This window comes from Hyperolius riggenbachi, chromosome 7 (genome assembly GCF_040937935.1).
Source record: "Hyperolius riggenbachi isolate aHypRig1 chromosome 7, aHypRig1.pri, whole genome shotgun sequence".
NCBI lineage: Eukaryota > Metazoa > Chordata > Amphibia > Anura > Hyperoliidae > Hyperolius > Hyperolius riggenbachi.
The window spans coordinates 227623888-227644620 of NC_090652.1; the positions used below are offsets into that span (position 1 = coordinate 227623888).

At 46.7% G+C, this 20733-nt stretch overlaps 1 protein-coding gene across 1 annotated transcript in view; it reads left to right on the forward strand.

The window, feature by feature from the left end:
* Nucleotides 1-18322, forward strand: part of LRRFIP1 (LRR binding FLII interacting protein 1) — a 217465-nt gene extending 199143 nt beyond the window's left edge. Inside the window, exons 24-26 of the mRNA XM_068245365.1 lie at nt 2132-2211; nt 9592-9696; nt 16947-18322. Of these exons, the coding sequence (XP_068101466.1) occupies nt 2132-2211; nt 9592-9696; nt 16947-17057 (296 nt within the window). The 3' untranslated portion in view covers nt 17058-18322. The remainder of the gene's footprint in view (nt 1-2131; nt 2212-9591; nt 9697-16946) is intronic.
* Nucleotides 18323-20733: the final 2411 nt, after the last annotated feature.

Here is a 20733-nt window from a genome sequence, read left to right on the forward strand (position 1 = left end):
AGCACCATCGCATGGGGGTGGAGAGTCCCGGACAGCCATAACCTTGGAGTACTTGCTGCTGGTTTGGCAGAACACCTTGGGCTCACAGGGATGCTTTCAAGAACTGTATAATGCACTTGAACTGAGAGAGATATGTTGGCTGCCATATTTTCTTTTAAACAATACCAGTTGCAGTCCTGCTGATCTCTTTGGCTGCAGTAGTGTCTGAATCGCACACCTGAAACAAGCATGTGGCTAATCCAGTCAGACTTCAGTCAGAGCACCTGATCTGCATGCTTGTTCAGGGTCTATGGCTGAATGGAGGCAGATCATCAGCATTGCATCCAGACAATGTGCATTGTTTAAAAGAAGTATTGCAGCCTCCCATATCCTGCTCAGTTAAGGTGTACTTTAATTAAAGCTGAAGCTTCTATAGCCTTAAAGAGTACCCGAGGCGGATTTATTAAACCTTAATAGGACACAGAGGCATGTGCTGTGCACAATGACATGCCACTGTGTCCTTCTGCTGCTGCTCCCCCCCCCCCCCCCCCACGATAAAGATAAATAGCGCCAGACTAGTGACAATCTGCTTGTCACTAGCCTGATGTTCACCTGGCAGCTTGTCAATCAGGCCTCCCCTGCCTCCTACATAGCATGGCTCCCCCTGCCGCTTCCCGCCTCCACTAGCTTCCGATTGGGGGAAGCTAGCGGAGGCGGGGGGAGCCATATCTTGGAAGTGGCAAGGAAGCGATGCAGGGAAACCTGATTGACAAGCTGCCAGGTAAACCTCAGGCTAGCGACATGCAGATTGTCACTAGCCTGGCGCTATTTATCGGGGGGGGGGGGGGCTGGCGGCGGCAGGACGACACAGAGGCATGTCGTGCACAGAACACGCCTCTGTGCCCTATTAAGATTTAATAAATCTGCCTCGGGTTCTCTTTAGCCACTTTGTCCACCACTACAATACATCTTTGTCCTCTGTGACTTCATCTAAGCCACGAGGACGTAGATGTACGTCTTGTAGCAGAAGCACAGCTAAGCTCGATTAGACATTGCTCCTGGGCACACCTCCAGCACTATCTGCTGCAGCACTAATTAGTGAAAGGGAATATAGGTTCCCTGAGCCAAAAAGATTGATTTTTACCATTAAAATACTTTTATGTTCTCAGTTCATAGTGAAAAATACACACTGTAGCATTATTTCAGAATCAAAAATCCTCACCAAAAATTGTGACATGAACATCATAATCTAAGTTTTGTGATAAATGGTAAAAATAGCAAAACAAAATCTGTGTTTACCTACAGTAGTTCTTTTTATTTTTTAAATTGGAATCAGTAAAACTGAGATGTTTTTTTCTTCTTTTTCCCATTAAAATGCTTAGAAAACAAAATTGTTCAAGGGAAAAAATGCCGTACAATGATGGCCTTGATTGTTCTGAAAAAAACAGTTATATATTTCATTTAGGTATTCTAAGTAGGGATAAAGGTATTGCTGATTAAATAGGGACATAGCTAAGATGTCAAAACTGCTCTGGTCCGTAAGGGGGAAACAAAGTCTGGATGCGAAGTGGTTAAGCTGGCATCACTTCATATATGGCTAGACCAACCATTAGATCGATCCATCTTTGATGGAATCTGATCAGAAAGGTGTCTATTGCCTGGCCACACACTGCACAGTGGTTTCCAACTTCAGCATAAAATGTATTACAAATTGGTCTGCCGAGCTGGATTGGGAACCATTATTACTACTGCACACTGAATCAAGACCTTGCGACTTAGATTTTTCCGACATTCCCAATCAAACCAACCGATTTTGGCAGGTAGTCGATTGGACTGCTGTGTTGAGGCACGATTCTCTTCTGATTCAATAAAATTGAGTGCCAGCCTGTATACAGTATATAAGCTGGCACTGAGTTGTTTTCCCAAAAGAAAGAAAGGCTAGATCAGTATGCCCCTTTTTGGAGAAGCATACCGGAAGCTTTGTCTTAAACACAAGAAAGGAGCTAAAACTGGTGTAACCCATTGGCTATATTTTGCTCTGTCTCCCTACATTCCATTTGGTTATTTTTGCATTTTCAGTATCTTAGGATGGTTGTTGATGATCTTAATTGATTGTTGTTGTTGCTGACATTTGTATTTCTTATTATTGCAGGAGATTCAAATAGACAAATCAGTGACCTCAAGTTCAAACTCACCAAATCAACACAAGAAATAACTGCCTTAGAACAGAATGTAAGCTTTTGTAATATGTGGAAAATAAAATATTTCTATGGGGCTTCCACATCGAGTGTGGTGTGGCAGGTTCTGATGCAGTAATGTGCAGCATGATGTGCATTCACCAGGTAACACAGGCATTTTCAGTGGCAGTGAGGCATACGTTTATTGTGCACCTCACTGTCGGACCACAATGTTGCCGTGGATTGCGTTTTTTTGGCTACATTTTGTAATCTTAGCGTAATGGACTCAATGGGGAAGGGTCCTAAAGAGTGCAGATAGGTGCTCTCGGGGGGCTTCTGGATCAGTGGCAGGAATGGAAGAAAACTCCACACATGATAAATACCTCTATTCAGAGTGATCCTGAGATTAGAAGGTATTAGAAGGCACAAAATAACATGGATGGCCTGATTTAGAAGAACCACAATGAGTGTAGGTCCACTGCAATGGTTGAAAAACATCTCTCCATCAGGTTCAACTAAAAAGTATCTTACAAAAGTGGCCTGCACCCTCTGATATCCCAATTGATCCAGAGGAAGGTGAAAAAGGCATTCGCCTTACAGTGTACCTGAAGGGAGAAAAGTGCCCTTAGGGGGTGCTTACTTCAGGGGGGGGGAAGCCTCTGGATCCTAGAGAGGCCTTCCCCCCCCCCCCCCCCTTGCTCTCACCTGAGGGGCTACACCGACCAGGGCTTTTCAATGGTCTCCAGTAGAAATAGCCAAGCCAAATCCAGTCCACTATACTGGGGGACACTTGTGCAGGAGGATGGGGACACTTTTTTTTTTTTTTTTTCCCTCCTACAGGTTTACTTTAAAAGGGAAAAATTCCTTCCCCACTCAAAGCAGCAATCGAGTAAATTCACTGGATCAGCACTGCCATTACCTAGCAATAATAGCTGTGACTGTACTTCAAGGAAAGAATCCAAGCTTACTTTAGACACAGATATAGAATTTGCCAAAACTACTAGAGATGGCCCGAACCTCTGATTTTCGGTTTGCGAACCTACCGTGAAAGTTCGGTTCGCAGGAACTTTTGTGAATCGCCATAGACTTCAATGGGGAGGCGAACTTTGAAAACTAGAAACATTTATGCTGGCCAGAAAAGTGATGGAAAAGATGTTTCAAGGGGTCTAACACCTGAGTTTTTTCAGTGACTACAAGAGGGAAAAGAAAAATCTTCAAAAAAAACTTAGTTTTTGAGAAAATCTATTTTAAAATTCTCCTTCTGACCATGGGAAAATTAAACGCCCGATGACTTTAACGGTTAATAGCAAAGCCCCTTTAAAAGCTAGAAACACCAAAATTGCTGGGAATGTTAAGAACAGTGGGAAGAAGAGGAAAAAAAAATCAAAAAGACCTTATACTTTTGGAGGAAATTGATTTAAAAAAAGGTTGTAATTTAAAAAAAAAGTCGATTCATTAAAAAGATCAATGAGCCGTTAGTATAGCAGAGAATGCGTCCTGAGCAGGACGTGAAGCTGCCGGCTCCCGCGGTCTCTCCTCACCTGCCTGCACCTATCAACCCCCACCTAGGCTGGCACCCAGTGCACCCATGCAGGCAGGTGGGGAGAGGCAGCTGGAGTCAGAAGCTATGCGTCCCAAAGGACGCATTCTCTGCTATGTGGGGGGCGTCGGAGATCTTCAATCAACTTAATTGAAGATAGCAAGATAAGAGGATACATTATTCATTGGATCGTTTACTGAGGATATTGGCGTGGGAATTGTTTTTTAAAGGTACAGTTAAGTATTTCTGGTTAATTAAGAAAATTAAAGGACTTTTTTCGTGGTTTTTATTTCATTTAACCCTTTGTGGAAATGGGTAAAGGGGTACTTTGTACCCCTATACTCATTTCTCCTGGGAGGGGGGTGGGCATCTGTGGTCCCCTTCTTAAAGAGACACTGAAGCGAAAAAAAAAATATGATATAATGAATTGGTTGTGTACTATGAATAATTACTAGAACCTAGATTGCTCTTCCCAATGTCAATGGTCCCTATCTCTCTCCCTAAACAGTTCTTTGAGAAAATAAAGTCTCTCTTAGTAAAATTTGTCTGGAAAAGAAAGAGACCCAGACTGGCATACAGCCTAATGGTAAGAACCAAAGACAGAGGTGGCTTAGGCCTACCAGATATGAAAACATATTATAAAGCTCTAGCTCTGAATAGAATATTAGACTGGCAGTACAACGGGACACAGAAAGGGTGGGTGAATGTGGAAAAATCCCTGGCAGGCAGAGACTTAGCAGGGGCGCTTTGGATTAATACTTCTGTAAGGGGTTTGTCAGACTCCACACCACCCTGGATTAAGCACACTTTAAGGATATGGGATTGGTTGGAGACTAGAGACACATGGGCACCAGGAGTTTCGCCTTTAACACCGGTGGAAGGGTTCCCATTCTTTGAACCAGGTCTGGAAAGAAGATTTTTTGGTACCTGGAGAGGGAACAGATTGGTTACACTTGGGCACCTCATGTCTGGAAATAAATTGAAACCCATCACAATGCTACGACAAGAGTACGGGTAGTTCCCTATGGATTCATGGAGACTGAGCCAGCTAACTCATTGGTTCAACTCTATGCAGGGAGTAAGACCCGTGGTAGATATGACACCTTGGGAAAAGTTGTTCATTCAAGAGGCTAAGCCTGCACATTTAACTTCTTATCTATATAAAGCCCTCTTAGAGAGCAAGGGAGACACTAAACCAAGATTTCTAAGGGAATGGGAGAGGGATATGGACCACACATTGACAGAACAACAAGTAAAAAGAGCACTGTCTATGGTACATGTTGCTTCAATCAGCTCACATATCCAAGAGGGAGGCTATAAATTACTAGTACGGTGGTACAGGACACCCTCATTTCTTGCAAAAATATATGAAGGGCAAAACTCTAATTGTTGGAAGGAATGTGGAGGGTCTGGTTCTATCCTCCACCTTTTCTGGAAATGCCCTTTACTGAGCTCTTTCTGGAAGGGGGTGAGGGAAATAGTTAAGGAGGTGGTGGGTTGGGAACTGGAGGATAACCCATGGCATTTATTATTTCAACTCTACCCAACTTCGGCTAAAAGATACAAATCCACAGCTACCCCATTCTTATTCTTATTAAATGCAGCAAAGAGCCTTATCCCAACATACTGGAGAACTACTAAAATCCCCACTATGAAAGATTGGTTCACCAGAGTTAATAAGATACAGGACGCAGCGGAATCAATTCTGCAGGCCAGAGATAAATTTGATAAGTATAAAAAGATATGGATGCCATGGATTCTCTTCCAAACCACTGAAGGGTATCTCTCTGTTATTAACGAAGACTCGAACCAATGAGCAGCAGACATAGTTACCAGTAGGAGAAAATACCTGGGATGATCAGTGAAGACATGTTAGCGATACCTGTGTTATGTTATCAATGTTAGTTCTTTATTTTCATTTTATGTTCATTTAAGGTTACTATTATTACATGTCTCATTCTCAATGCATTGTATAGAAAGAGTAGGTTATAAATATTTCATAGAGGGACAGCTGGGGCCTCTGGGGAGATTGGAGACCTCATTTTCAGTAGGCAATCCTGGAATGTCGTATTCAACCCTAACGAAAAAGAACTGGACAATGGACTTTTTATGGTCGTAGAATTGAATCTCGATACCCATCTCTTATTGTCCCTCTGTAGGCCCCATGATGCTGTTGTATATGAGGTCTGTGCAGTGTATCTTGTAGAATCAGATTGGAAATCAATGTTTGGAAAAAAAAAAAAAAGTGTTAACTTTCTTTTATTGAAATAAATAAAAATTACATTAAAAAAGAATAATTACTAGAAGATTAGCAGCAAAGAAAATATTCTCATACTTTTATTTTCAGGTATATAGTGTTTTTTTATAACATTGCAACATTCTATAATATGTGCAGATTACACAACACTCAGCATTCAAAATGAGTCTTTCAGAGCAGTCTGTGAAGTAATGAACTCTCCTCTGGCAGAGGAAAAGTAAACAGTTCAATTACAGTTGAGCTAATAAAAGTCAGATAATAGCCCTCTCCACGACTAACTTAGTCGGAGAGCTTAATAGCCTTTTTGCATAGAGATAACAACTGGAGTTTCTCAACTCTTCCTGTACTGGAAACAATTAGACTGATGTATCTAATCTTAATGTTTTATTTCTTAGCTGTACTACACATACAAATCATAATATCATCATTTTTTTTTCGCTTCAGTGTCTCTTTAAAGGGGACTCCCAGATGACATCATGAACCCCCCCCCAGGGAGTCATTGCCCCACCTCCTCCTGGGGCACCGGAGGTGGGGGAAGAGCCCCTTGTCCATGGTTTGGACAAGGGCTCTGGGGGGGGGGGAGGCTTGGCCGCACCAAGCCATCCCCCCCTCCCCCCCCGAAGTCCCCCATAGGACCATGCGGGCTGGTATAGCTCAGGGTGCGAAGCCCCAGTTGGCCGGGGCTCCGCATATCTCAGCCTGCATGGGGGACAAGGGGTTACAGAGGCTCGGGAGGGGGGGGGGGGACCCCACGTCTTTTTTTTTTTTTTCTTCAGATTTCCCACACTTGGCACATAAAAATAATAAAAAAAATATATATATTTTTAAAGGCCTTACGAGGCCACAAGTATGAAAAAAGTTAAATACCATTTCATAATCCAGATCCATGGAGGACGCCATCCGCGCCCTCCCGTTCATTCCGCCATGGCACCCGCAGTAATACCGGCCCCGGTCGGGTCCCGACCCTCCGAACGGGTCGGGTTTTCATTCCCCCCTCAATACGGCCGCCACAGATTGCCACGGCTGCACAGTCCGCATAGACGCGATTGCGGCTGCACAGCTCTAGGACCTCCTCCGATGAGTCCGATGTATGCACGCATATTGATGACGCAGCGGGAGGAGGCCCTAGAGCTGAAACACAACCACAAAAAAAGTCCTTTAACCTCCTTGCCGGTCCAATTCCTGCCGGCAAGGGGGCAGCGCAGCACTTTTTTTTTTTTTTTTTTAAATCATGTAGCGAGCCCAGGGCTCGCTACATGATAGCCGCTGAGCGGCGGCATCCCCCACCCACTCTGATCGCCTCCGGCGATCAGAGTAAGCAGGAAATCCCGTTGAGAACGGGATTTCCTGCAGGGCTTCCCCGGTCGCCATGGCGACGGGGCGGGATGACATCACCGACGTCATGGAAGTCAAAGGGAATTCCAATCCACCCCTCAGCGCTGCCTGGCACTGATTGGCCAGGCTGCGCAGGGGTCTGGGGGGGCGCGGCGGGTAGCGGCGGCGATCGCGTACCACACGCAGCTAGCAAAGTGCTAGCTGCGTGTAGGAAAAAAAAAATTATGCAAATCGGCCCAGCGGGCCTGAGAAATCCTCCTGCGCAGGTTACCCCGAGCTGAGCTCGGGATAATCGGCAAGGAGGTTAATTTTCTTAATTAACCTGAAATACTTACCTGTACCTTTTTAAAAAAAAATAATAAAAAAAAAAAAAAAATGTTTACACGCCAATATCCTCGGTAAACGATCCAATGAATAATGTATCTTCTTATCTTGCTATCTTTAATTAAGTTGATTGAAGATCTCCGACGCCCCCCACATAGCAGAGAATGCGTCCTTTGGGACGCATAGCTGCTGACTCCCGCTGTCTCTCCCCACCTGCCTGCCTGCAACTGTCAACCCCCACCTAAGCTGGCACCCAGTGCACCCATGGGTGCACTAGGTGCCAGCCTAGGTGAGGGTTGATAGGTGCAGGTTGATAGGTGCAGGCAGGTGGGGAGAGACCGCGGGAGCCGGTAGCTTCATGTCCTGCTCAGGACGCATTCTCTGCTATACTAATGGCTCAGGAATGAGCCGGATCTTTTTAAAGAATCGTTCTTTTTTAATGTACTTTTTTTTTTTTAAATCGATTTTCTCCAAAACTATAAGGTCGTTTTGAAAAAAAAGTTTTTCTCTTGTTTCCACTGTTCTTCTTAACATTCCCAGCAATTTTGGTGTTTCTAGCTTTTAAAGGGCCTTTGCTATTAACCGTTAAAGTCGGCAGGGGTATATTTTCCCACGGTCAGAAGGAGATTTTAAACTGAAACTTTAAAATCGATTTTCTCAAAAACTAAGGTCTTTTTAAAAAAAAATGTTTTCCGCTTGTAGTCACTGCCCTCCTCTACATACCCTGCAAATTTGGTGTTTTTGCTATGTAAGGGGACTTTGCTATTAACCGCTAAAGTCGGCGGGCATTAAAGAGAATCTGTATTGTTAAAATTGCACAAAAGTAAACATACCAGCGCGTTAGGGGACATCTCCTATTCCCCTCTGACAATTTCGCCGTTCCCCGCCGCATTAAAAGTAGTCAAAAACAGTTTTAAAAAGTTTGTTTATAAACAAACAAAATGGCCACCAAAACAGGAAGTAGGTTGATGTACAGTATGTCCACACATAGAAAATACATCCATACACAAGCAGGCTGTATACAGCATTCCTTTTGAATCTCAAAAGATCATTTGTGTGTTTACCTTCTGTGCCCTGCAGCTCTCATGCACTGAATAGTGACAGGCTGATCATTTCTTCCTGCAGACAGCTCTGCCCGTGTCTGTAATTCCTCAGTATGTGTCAGCCAGCTCCTTTCACAGCCTAACAGAGGAGGATTTTTATGACATTTTTGTTACAGAGTCTCTTTAAAGTCTATGGGCGAACCAAACTTTTAAAAAAAGTTCCTGGTTCACTGCGAACGCGAACCACCCAAAGTTCGCCTGGAACCGTTCGCCGGCGAACCGTTCGGCCATCTCTAATAACTACTTCCTGTGGTAAGGTATTCCACATTTTAATCATTTTTAAGGTGATCATTTGTTCAGATTTCTGAGATTGGAAGATAATTATCGATTGTTCCCATAAAATGTGTTGATTATGGCACTGTCTCTTTTAAGATACGATCATAAAATCCAACATTCCGATCGGCAATATTCTATGTTCTAGTATCTCTCAGCAGAACATTTCTGCTTCCTTTGTACTGTGCTGTTCCTAGATTTGAAGGTATGCTACTGTTCTGATCAGGCACCTGCCCTGTCATCCCTGCACACAGCTGACAACCTTGCTGTGTGCTGAGATGACAGGACCGGCACACAATCGGCACTGCACCCCAGTGTCCCCGCTTGCTGTTCACTTTCTTCTGTTTAACTTTTGCTGGAGCTTATATTTCAACTATGCTCAAAATTCCAGCTGGGGCTTATTTTCAGGGTAGGTCTTATTTGAGGGTATTTGGTTGTTGGATGAAAACTGTGGAAACCATCTTCTTTTTTTTTTTTTTTTTTTTTTTTTCTAACACCAGCAAATTAAGATCTCTGCAAAACAGTATTTTATTTGCACTATACTGTTGTGTGTGTTAAATATTGAAAACTGACTTCCAGTTTGTGTATTTTCTTCTGATTCAGATTATCCGACTAGAAAGTCAGTTGTCACGATTCAAAGCTTCCACAGAAAATGCTGAAAAAGTAGAAGATGAATTAAAAGCTGAAAAACGAAGATTACAGAGAGAGGTGAGTATTTTTTACTTCCAACACAATAATGCAAGTGCTGGCACAATCCACTGCGATTCTGGTGATTTGTTGGTATTGGCCCACACAATTTGTGTAGCTTTGTCTCACACATACACACACAAAACAAGTCGATTTTTGTTATGCTAACATGCGCATATAGTACCAATTCTAAGGCCAGGGTCACACTTAACAGAATCGCATACATTTTTTCACTATGTGCTTTTAGGAAAACTCAAGTGATTCTGCTAAGTGTGACCCTGGCCTAAGAAGAAATTCCTTTTATCAACTTTTTTGCAAACGTTAACAAAACTAGTGCGTTCTATATACAAATAAGGCACTGAAACGTAAGAACAGCTCTCCTAAATAGCTCCTGGAGTACAAGCAGAGGCAGGAAGAGAGCCGTGTCCCACTGGTAGTAACCTACAACCCACGCTTGGAAATCTTAAGAAAGATTGCAAAAGAACTTCATCCTGTTCTACACAAGGATCAGAGACTGAAAAAGATATTCCCTGAACCTCCCCTCCTTGCGTTCCGACAGCCACCCAATCTTAAGCAGATGATAGTGAGGAGTGCCTTAAATAGGCAAGAACAGAATGGAACATTCCCCTGCCGAGGGAAAACATGTGGGACCTGTGAATACATCCATTCCACTGACAGGATACTAATACCGGGTACACAACAGGAATACAAAGTACAAGGCACCTTTTCCTGCGACTCATCTAATGTGGTATACCTGATCATGTGTGCAAAATGCCCCAAAAGAATTTATGTGGGAGAAACAAGTCAACCACTGCGGGATCGCATGACACACCACAGATCCACTATTAACAGCAGGAAAAAGGATATTACAAATTATACTGATCTCCCAATACCAACACACTTTTGTTTACCTGGACACAGTTTAAGCGATTTTCGCGTCACTGTATTAATGGGTGGCTTCAAATCGGGAAACATGAGACTAACACAAGAAACTAAGTTTATACATTGGTTCAAAACTGTACAAGATGGTTTAAACAAGGACTCCAACTTCTTGTGCTGGTACGATGGGTTTTAAATGCCACAGTTCTTTTAATTTTAATTTTTCTATCTTTTCATTCATTTTTGTGCCATATGCTGTGTAAGATGGAATTCACTGCCACTATTCATTTTATTTGCTTTCAGGTGCTGGCTTTAACCACTTGAGGACCCACCCTTTACCCCCCCTTAAGGACCAGCGCTGGTTTGATTGATCTGTGCTGGGTGGGCTCTGCAGCCCCCAGCACAGATCAGGGTGCAGGCAGGGAGATCAGATTGCCCCCCTTTTTTCCCCCCTATGGGGATGATGTGCTGGGGGGGTCTGATCTCTCCTGCCTGCTGTGGGTGGCGGGGGGGGCACCTCAAAGCCCCCCTCCGCGGCGAAATTCCCCCCTCCCTCTCCTACCTGCTGCCTCCCCTGGAGATCCGGGCTGCACAGGACGCTATCCGTCCTGTGCAGCCAGTGACAGGACGTCCCCTGTCACATGGCGGCGATCCCCGGCCGCTGATTGGCCGGGGATCGCCGATCTGCCTTACGGCGCTGCTGCGCAGCAGCGCCGTACAAATGTAAACAAAGCGGATTATTTCCGCTTGTGTTTACATCTAGCCTGCGAGCCGCCATCGGCGGCCCGCAGGCTATTCACGGAGCCCCCCGCCGTGATTTGACAGGAAGCAGCCGCTCGTACGAGCGGCTGCTTCCTGATTAATTAGGCTGCAGCTGGCGACGCAGTACTGCGTCGCTGGTCCTGCAGCTGCCACTTTGCCGACGCACGTTATGAGTGTGCGGTCGGCAAGTGGTTAAATGCCACAATTCTCTTAAGCTTAGAATTAATGGTGCATGTAACCAGGCCAGTTACCATTTGAATTCGGAATTTACGATGTCTCCCCATCACCAGAGTCTGCTTTATGTCATGTTGAGGATTCTATTGATCTTATCAATTTAGATAGGATGCCTGGGAAAGTCTCCTCAGTAACAGTTAAGGCATCTAATTACATTTATGTTTGCTAAAGAATGTTTCTCCTCTGTATGTCAGTGTATATAAGCTGTGTTTTTCAGTTCTGGTCAGGAACCAGTCTGATGAAGGCTTTTTATAAGTCGAAAGCTCACTGTTTATCCATCTCTAAGTTAGCCAATAAATGGTATCATCCTGATTCAAAACTTCTTGCTTTTACTCATGGCTAACACGGTACAACACTTTACTGCTTCTAAATAAAAGCCACATCCCTTGTAATTGGCTGACCTTACACTGCTGATGACAGTTGTGAAAAAGTTCAAAATGTCGTTTCTCTTTTGTTAGAGCTGAATAAACCAGATATTATACACAACAATGAAATGGCTGCTGGAAGGAGGCAGCTATATTTATTTCCTTTTAAACAATACCAGCTGCCTGGCAGCATGCAGCTAATCTTGTCAGATCTGACAATGTCAGAAACACCTGATCTGCTGTATGCTTGTTCAGGGAGTATGGTTAAAAGTATTCGAGGCAGAGGCATCAGCAGAGGCATCAGCAGGATAGCCAGTTACGTGGTATTGCTTAAAGTGTACCTGAGACGACAATAAAGAAAGATTTGTAACTTACCCGGGGCTTCCTTCAGCCGCCTTGCCATTCTGACATCATGCGCAAACCCGATCCTCCCCATAGAGAGACCGGAGCAGTGCCGGAAGGCTGCGTGATCGCTGGATCAGGAAGGGGGGGGGGGGGGGAGTAATGTATAATCAGGGGAGGGGATCGCAGGGGAGCGGTGGGTGCCCGACACTTTTACTAGCTAGCCTAGTGCTAGCTAAAGGGTTTACACATTTGGCACAAATATTTAATGATGGGGGACTCCTGGGGCCACAGAGCGGTATGCCCGACACAGTGTCTGGTATGCCGCTAGGGAGGTTAAGGGGTGGGTCTAACGACAGCAGGACACCTAGTAAGTATAATAAAGTTTTATTTGATGAAGAAAAAAAATCAGAAGAGCTGTGCATGTTAATGTACAGCGCTTCGGAGTGTCGGGTAATTGCCATCGCTAATGCCCTAGGATTTGTTGCACACAGCGCTGCAGCTATTTTAGAGTGCTGCAGCGATTCCTAGTGGGTCCCAGGCCTAAAAAGAAATAAATATGGCAGCCTCCATCTACCTTTGCTTGTCCTTTAAAGGAGAACTGTGCTGAGAGGTATATGGAGGCTGCCATATTTATTTCCAATACCAGTTGCCTGGCTGTTCTGCAAATCAATTTGGCTGCAGTAGCGTCTGAATTACATCAGAAACATGCATGCAGCTAATATTGTCAGATCTGACAATGTCAGAAAAACCTGATATGCTGCATGCTTGTTCCGGGTCTATGGCTAAAAGTATTAGCGGCAGAGGATTAGCCAGGCAACTGGTATTGTTTCAAAGGAAATAAATGACAGCCTCCATATTCTTCTCGCTACAGTTGTCCTTTAAGTCAGTGGTTCCCCAACAGTGCATGTTTTGTGGAAATCCACAGAGGTAAAATCAGCTCTGCTACAACACTAATTACCCCACCTGTGCATGTTTGTGGTTTTCTGCAAAACGTACTGTTGGTGGGCCTTGAGGACAGGGTTGGGAACTCTGAGGTTAGTACTAAATCTACAATTAATTATGTCCTAAGTATATTTTCAGTTCGGATTGGCTTACATCTTTTAACAAGTGTTAAGAATAGGGAGATGTAGAGTAAATCAGGAAAGGGCTGGTGCTTTTTAGCACCACCACCATGTTTAAAAAGTAACTGGCAGCAATCCAGTCATCTATACTAGGTCCTTCCCTGGTTGGAATTTTGGTACTCTGGGAAGGGAGTGTACACATCAACATTTTGATTGGCCAATGACTGACAGTGACCACCTCCATGTAGTATGAGAGCTAACCTACACAAAGTGTTCATATAATTGTATTCAAAATCGTTTGGCCCTCATACTACATGCTGGTGGTAAAATTAGCAAATCAAAATTGGATTTGTGTACACTCCCTTAGTAGTGGGATGCTGTATTAGAGATTTAAGGCTTAATTCAAAAAGCTTTACTTATCCTGTATTTGTTTCTATTAGTTTATCAAATTAGATTTTTTAGTATTTGTCTGCACCCTCGGTTTCACTCGGCCAATGCACCTTCTGCGTCACTCGGCCAATGCACCGTCTGCTTCACTCGGCCAATGCACCGTCTGCTTCACTCGGCCAATGCACCGTCTGCTTCACTCGGCCAATGCACCGTCTGCTTCACTCGGCCAATGCACCGTCTGCTTCACTCGGCCAATGCACCGTCTGCTTCACTCGGCCAATGCACCGTCTGCGTCACTCGGCCAATGCACCCTCTGCTTCACTCGGCCAATGCACCTTCTGCTTCACTCGGCCAATGCACCTTCTGCTTCACTTGGCCAATGCACCTTCTGCGTCACTCGGCCAATGCACCCTCTGCTTCACTCGGCCAATGCACCTTCTGCGTCACTCGGCCAATGCACCCTCTGCTTCACTCGGCCAATGCACCCTCTGCTTCACTCGGCCAATGCACCCTCTGCGTCACTCGGCCAATGCACCGTCTGCGTCACTCGGCCAATGCACCGTCTGCGTCACTCGGCCAATGCACCGTCTGCGTCACTCGGCCAATGCACCGTCTGCGTCACTCGGCCAATGCACCGTCTGCTTCACTCGGCCAATGCACCGTCTGCTTCACTCGGCCAATGCACCGTCTGCTTCACTCGGCCAATGCACCGTCTGCTTCACTCGGCCAATGCACCGTCTGCGTCACTCGGCCAATGCACCGTCTGCGTCACTCGGCCAATGCACCCTCTGCTTCACTCGGCCAATGCACCTTCTGCTTCACTCGGCCAATGCACCTTCTGCTTCACTCGGCCAATGCACCTTCTGCGTCACTCGGCCAATGCACCCTCTGCTTCACTCGGCCAATGCACCCTCTGCGTCACTCGGCCAATGCACCCTCTGCTTCACTCGGCCAATGCACCCTCTGCTTCACTCGGCCAATGCACCCTCTGCTTCACTCGGCCAATGCACCCTCTGCGTCACTCGGCCAATGCACCGTCTGCATCACTCGGCCAATGCACCGTCTGCGTCACTCGGCCAATGCACCGTCTGCGTCACTCGGCCAATGCACCGTCTGCGTCACTCGGCCAATGCACCGTTTGCGTCACTCGGCCAATGCACCGTCTGCGTCACTCGGCCAATGCACCTTCTGCGTCACTCTGCCAATGCACCGTCTGCTTCACTCGGCCAATGCACCCTCTGCTTCACTCGGCCAATGCACCTTCTGCGTCACTCGGCCAATGCACCCTCTGCTTTACTCGGCCAATGCACCCTCTGCGTCACTCGGCCAATGCACCGTCTGCGTCACTCGGCCAATGCACCGTCTGCGTCACTCGGCCAATGCACCTTCTGCGTCACTCGGCCAATGCACCTTCTGCGTCACTCGGCCAATGCACCTTCTGCGTCACTCGGCCAATGCACCTTATGCGTCACTCGGCCAATGCACCTTCTGCGTCACTCGGCCAATGCACCGCTCGGCCAATGCACCGTCTGCGTCACTCGGCCAATGCACCGCTCGGCCAATGCACCGTCTGCGTCACTCGGCCAATGCACCGCTCGGCCAATGCACCGCTCGGCCAATGCACCGTCTGCGTCACTCGGCCGATGCACCGTCTGCGTCACTCGGCCGATGCACCGTCTGCGTCACTCGGCCGATGCACCGTCTGCGTCACTCGGCCGATGCACCGTCTGCGTCACTCGGCCGATGCACCCTCTGAGTCACTCGGCCGATGCACCCTCTGCGTCACTCGGCCGATGCACCCTCTGCGTCACTCGGCCGATGCACCCTCTGCGTCACTCGGCCGATGCACCGTCTGCGTCACTCGGCCGATGCACCGTCTGCGTCACTCGGCCGATGCACCGTCTGCGTCACTCGGCCGATGCACCGTCTGCGTCACTCGGCCGATGCACCCTCTGCTTCACTCGGCCGATGCACCCTCTGCTTCACTCGGCCGATGCACCCTCTGCGTCACTCGGCCGATGCACCCTCTGCGTCACTCGGCCGATGCACCCTCTGCGTCACTCGGCCGATGCACCCTCTGCGTCACTCGGCCGATGCACCGTCTGCGTCACTCGGCCGATGCACCGTCTGCGTCACTCGGCCGATGCACCGTCTGCGTCACTCGGCCGATGCACCGTCTGCGTCACTCGGCCGATGCACCGTCTGCGTCACTCGGCCGATGCACCGTCTGCGTCACTCGGCCGATGCACCGTCTGCGTCACTCGGCCGATGCACCGTCTGCGTCACTCGGCCGATGCACCGTCTGCGTCACTCGGCCGATGCACCGTCTGCGTCACTCGGCCGATGCACCCTCTGCGTCACTCGGCCGATGCACCCTCTGCGTCACTCGGCCGATGCACCCTCTGCGTCACTCGGCCGATGCACCCTCTGCGTCACTCGGCCGATGCACCCTCTGCGTCACTCGGCCGATGCACCCTCTGCGTCTCGCCCGAGGCTCCGCCTGCTGCGCTCGGCCAATGTGCACTCTGCGGCATGCAGCCTGTGCGCCCTCTGCGGCATGCAGCCTGTGCGCCCTCTGCGGCATGCAGCCTGTGCGCCCTCTGCGGCGTTAGTCCAATGCGCCCTCTGCGGCGTTAGTCCAATGCGCCCTCTGCGGCGTTAGTCCAATGCGCCCTCTGCGGCGTTAGTCCAATGCGCCCTCTGCGGCGTTAGTCCAATGCGCCCTCTGCGGCGTTAGTCCAATGCGCCCTCTGCGGCGTTAGTCCAATGCGCCCTCTGCGGCGTTAGTCCAATGCGCCCTCTGCGGCGTTAGTCCAATGCGCCCTCTGCGGCGTTAGTCCAATGCGCCCTCTGCGGCGTTAGTCCAATGCGCCCTCTGCGGCGTTAGTCCAATGCGCCCTCTGCGGCGTTAGTGCATTGGGAAGAAGATTTCAGTTAAAACGCATTAAGTGTAAAAGGTGCCATAGAAAAACATGGGTATTACTTTGAAAATCAGTTTTCTTTCCGTTTTAACTGAGAGCAACTGACTAAGTGTAAAAGGGCCTTAAGGATTGTGGAATGTGCTTATGGATTTTGTATGTGAAACTGCTTTGTGAACTGACCCCTTGGGATTTATGATTTCTTTTTCAATATTTTTTATTGGAATTTCCAAAAAATTTTAACAATATGCCAAGACATATTAAAACAATATAAAAAGATTTCTTTTCATTTCTTTATCTTTTTTCGTTATTCACAGCTCCGTACAGCCTTAGACAAGGTGGAAGAGCTTGAAGTAGGAAATAGTCATTTGGTAAAGAGGCTGGAGAAGATGAAGGCAAACCGAAGCGCCATCCTATCTCAGCAGTGACTTCTATTCCGTGGTCAGAACGTGCTTTGCACAGATAAGGAGGACTTGACGTGCCACCTTCCCAGGCTCCTGTCACATTAACAAGAACCAGCAGTGTGATGGAGCCATGAAACAGGACAAGGAGGGGTTTCCATTGCCAAGAGATTTACATGGTCAATCTGTTCACTGCCTGTGGCAATAACCATACACCTGGCCTACATGAAAACAATAAATCTCAGAGGCTCAGGTGTGAGTATTCAGCACCTCAAGTCAGACACTATGATGCTGAAGCAGTTGACTCCAGCTGATCTGTATGGCTGATCTGAAGTATGGCCAAGAAGCTGAGCCTTTGTTAACTTATAAACAGGACTGCCCAGGTAAATCATTATGATGGTACTGGGATAAACTACAGCATTTCTTTTATTTTCTTTTTTTTTAAGGTTAAAATGCAATATTCTTTGTTTATGGAATGCTGAGACTTGGCAAACACTTATACAGCCATGGGAAGTTCATCATAACCCTAGAGGTAAAAGAAGAAAAAAATCTGCTTTACTAAGGCAATATCTGAGGCACTCTAAGCTTGGATGATAAAAGTAAATTTTCTACCTTCGTTTGCTGTTAAACGCAAGCACAGTACGGGCAGATGTAAGTCACCTGGTCATGCATATTCAGCAGTTATACTACTTATTGGCATCAGGACCTCAACAACTTGCATGGCTATCTGCTGCAATACTTTGTCACAACCTTGTGAAGCTCACCTATAGAGTTTGTCTACTGCAGAGGAGCAACAAACGTGCCTCACTGTGCGAATGACATTAGTAGGACAAGAGTGCCCTGGATACAGTGCTGGATTTCAGCTGTTCACTGCACTACTGATCAAGCCAGATGCTGTACACATTTCATGGAAGACCTTGCCTGCTTTTTGGGCCTTTTCAGACACTTGGAATGTTACTGCCTATTTATTATTTTAGGGAGGATCTTGGGGTGGCAATTCATTGGAAAACGATTGTGGATGCAAAAAAAAGAAAATCACCCAAAGATTCCAGAATGTGCGAGTGTGTGCGTGTGTGTCTATTTCTTTCAGTTCACAAGCCATTGGAACACAGACCGATGTGACGGGATGTGTGTGTTCCCATTGCCATTCTTTTTGGGGGAAAGTGTCCTTATTTGACTTGTGCTGACTCTTGATGAATGAGCATGAAGCTAAAATTCTGTCACTTTGGTCACCTGGATTTTCTTTCAGGATTAATAAAAGATACATGCTTCACTGAATTAAAGACAGAACTCTCGGTATATAAATCCGCATCCTCTTTTCTTTTTAATTTAACCTCTTTCATTAACTTTCCTTTAAGTTTAAAGGACCACTATAGTGGAAAAAAAAAAAAAAGTAAGCAGTTACAATCTGACAGGTTATGGACTAATCCATGTCCTCATGGGGGCTTATCAGGGTTTTCTTCATTTTTAAAAGCATTTCCTGAACAGCAGTTGCCAAGTCTGCAAGAATAGTAAGATACCAGTCAGCCTCCCTACCTGATTACACATTATTTTAGCAGTTGCACTTAGCAACAGCCGTTCATGGATTGCTTTTGAACAGAACAAAAGAAATAACGGAAAAAAAAAACATTGAGGAGACGTACTAGTCTAAAACCTGTCAGATTTGAACTGCTTACTTTTTTCACTATAGTGGTCCTTTAACAGTTCCCAAGGCTGTTTGCCTGCTTAGGTGATCATTCAGTTTATCACACAATACCTGACATGGTAAATGCAGAGGCAATGTTTTGCTGACAGGTAAACTGCCTCCTAACATACTCAGCTAAAGCTAAGCAAGATAAAAATCGGATGTCTTGTGGTATTTCAAATTGCCTTCATTAGTCTATTTCAACAAGACCTCCGGATCTCTGGGTGCTCTGCATTCTAAAGGCCGTACTTGCATGGAGATGGATCGGGAAATGCACTGCGATGTGACCCGATGACCGAGCGTTCCCTGATCCATCACGCACACAACTGGCATGAATGAGAGTTTAATGATCGCGACACTTTGCGTGGGAGTTGACATGGATCTTAGAGATCCGATCCTCCATGATGGTCATAATCAACGCAAAACGTTGATGTAATCGCGCACATTTACTCACTTCACAATATCATGGAGATGAGGGCTCGTCGTGCAAAATATCACTGGTTGCGGGAGAAATTGTTTGAAAAATCTTGATGTGGGTACATAACTTTAGGGCTTAGGTCCCAGAAGGGACAAGGTATCCTATATTCCTAATGAGTGAAAAAAGTGAGAGGAAGACTTACAAGTGCAAGAATGACTCATGACAGGTCCTCGTTTGTATTATGGTATCTACCACGTGTACCTTTCATTAAGCCTCTGGGAAATTTGGACGCAGGGTAAAGCCGATAAACCGCTCACCCAGCTCCTGCAAAAGTCCTGGCATTGTGAATTTCTATTACCCATCCAGGTCGCTGTGGATAGTGGGGAAAGACATCATTTGGTTGCATGCTATTGCTGGTGGCTGAATTACGCGGTTTGTATAGTAATTTGTGCCGCCGTCTTTTGACAGTGCCCAAAGTACTGCCCGCGCACCGCTTTACACATACCGTAATTTCTATCATGCCTTATGTCTGCACTGAAATATCTGGTGCTGTTTTTGCATGATTCATCTGCTGCTTCATCAGAGGCATCTTCTATATTTATTATTTTATAAAGCGCCAACATATTCTGTGGCACTGTACAAAGTAAGAAATCGACATGTCGTATATAATCATACAGTAGTCAAGTAGCATAGGAGGAGCACCACAAAGCTGAACAACAGTCAGTGTGCCACGGTCTTCGTCCCAGTGTCCCTTGGGACGCACCAACACCGACTTTCTTCAAAGAGACCGGCACCACTTAAGTAGAATAGTATTTAAAGAGACAATGAAGCGAGACTAAATATCGCTTCAGCTCTCATACATAGCAGGAGCATGTGTGCCCCTGCTAAAACGCCGCTATCCCGCGGCTGAACGAGGGTCCCTGACCCCCCAACCCACCCCCCGCATACCTTGGTCGCAAGTTGGTCGCAGATTAGCCCTTCCTAGAGGCAGGGCTAACAGCTGCAGCCCTGCCTCACAGCGCGTCTATCAGACGCGCATCGCCGCCTCTCCCCCGCCCCTCTCAGTGAAGGAAGACTGAGAGAGGCGGGGAAGAGGCGGAGATACGCGCTGACAGACGCGCGTGGGACAGGGCTGCGGCGGTTAGCCCTGCCCCAATGCGGAAGCGCTCCCCCGCATTACGGAGGGGATTTGGGGGGACAGGGACCCCCGTTAAGCCGCGGGATAGCGGCGTTTTAGCAGGGGCACACATGCCCCTGCTAGCTATGAGGTCTGAAGCGAGATCTATTCTCGCTTCAGACTCTCTTTAAGCTCTTTTATTGCATGCAAAGTGGCAGTACAATGACAGTCGCTGTTTCGGGCCTAGCCCTTTATCAAATTGCAGTAGCCATAAACAAACACCCTTGTGCAAAGTCCTTAAATATCCCTCCCCCAATAAAACCACCAATCGGTGTCCTAATGGGCGGGGTTAACGGCGGACCTGATGGGGAACATGTTGAGAACACACATGTGTAAGCACACAAACCTTTACCTGAGCAAAGTCTCCATATGTTGCCAAACACCGCTATGCGGCGCTTCCGTGCGTCCCAACGAGGATACAAGC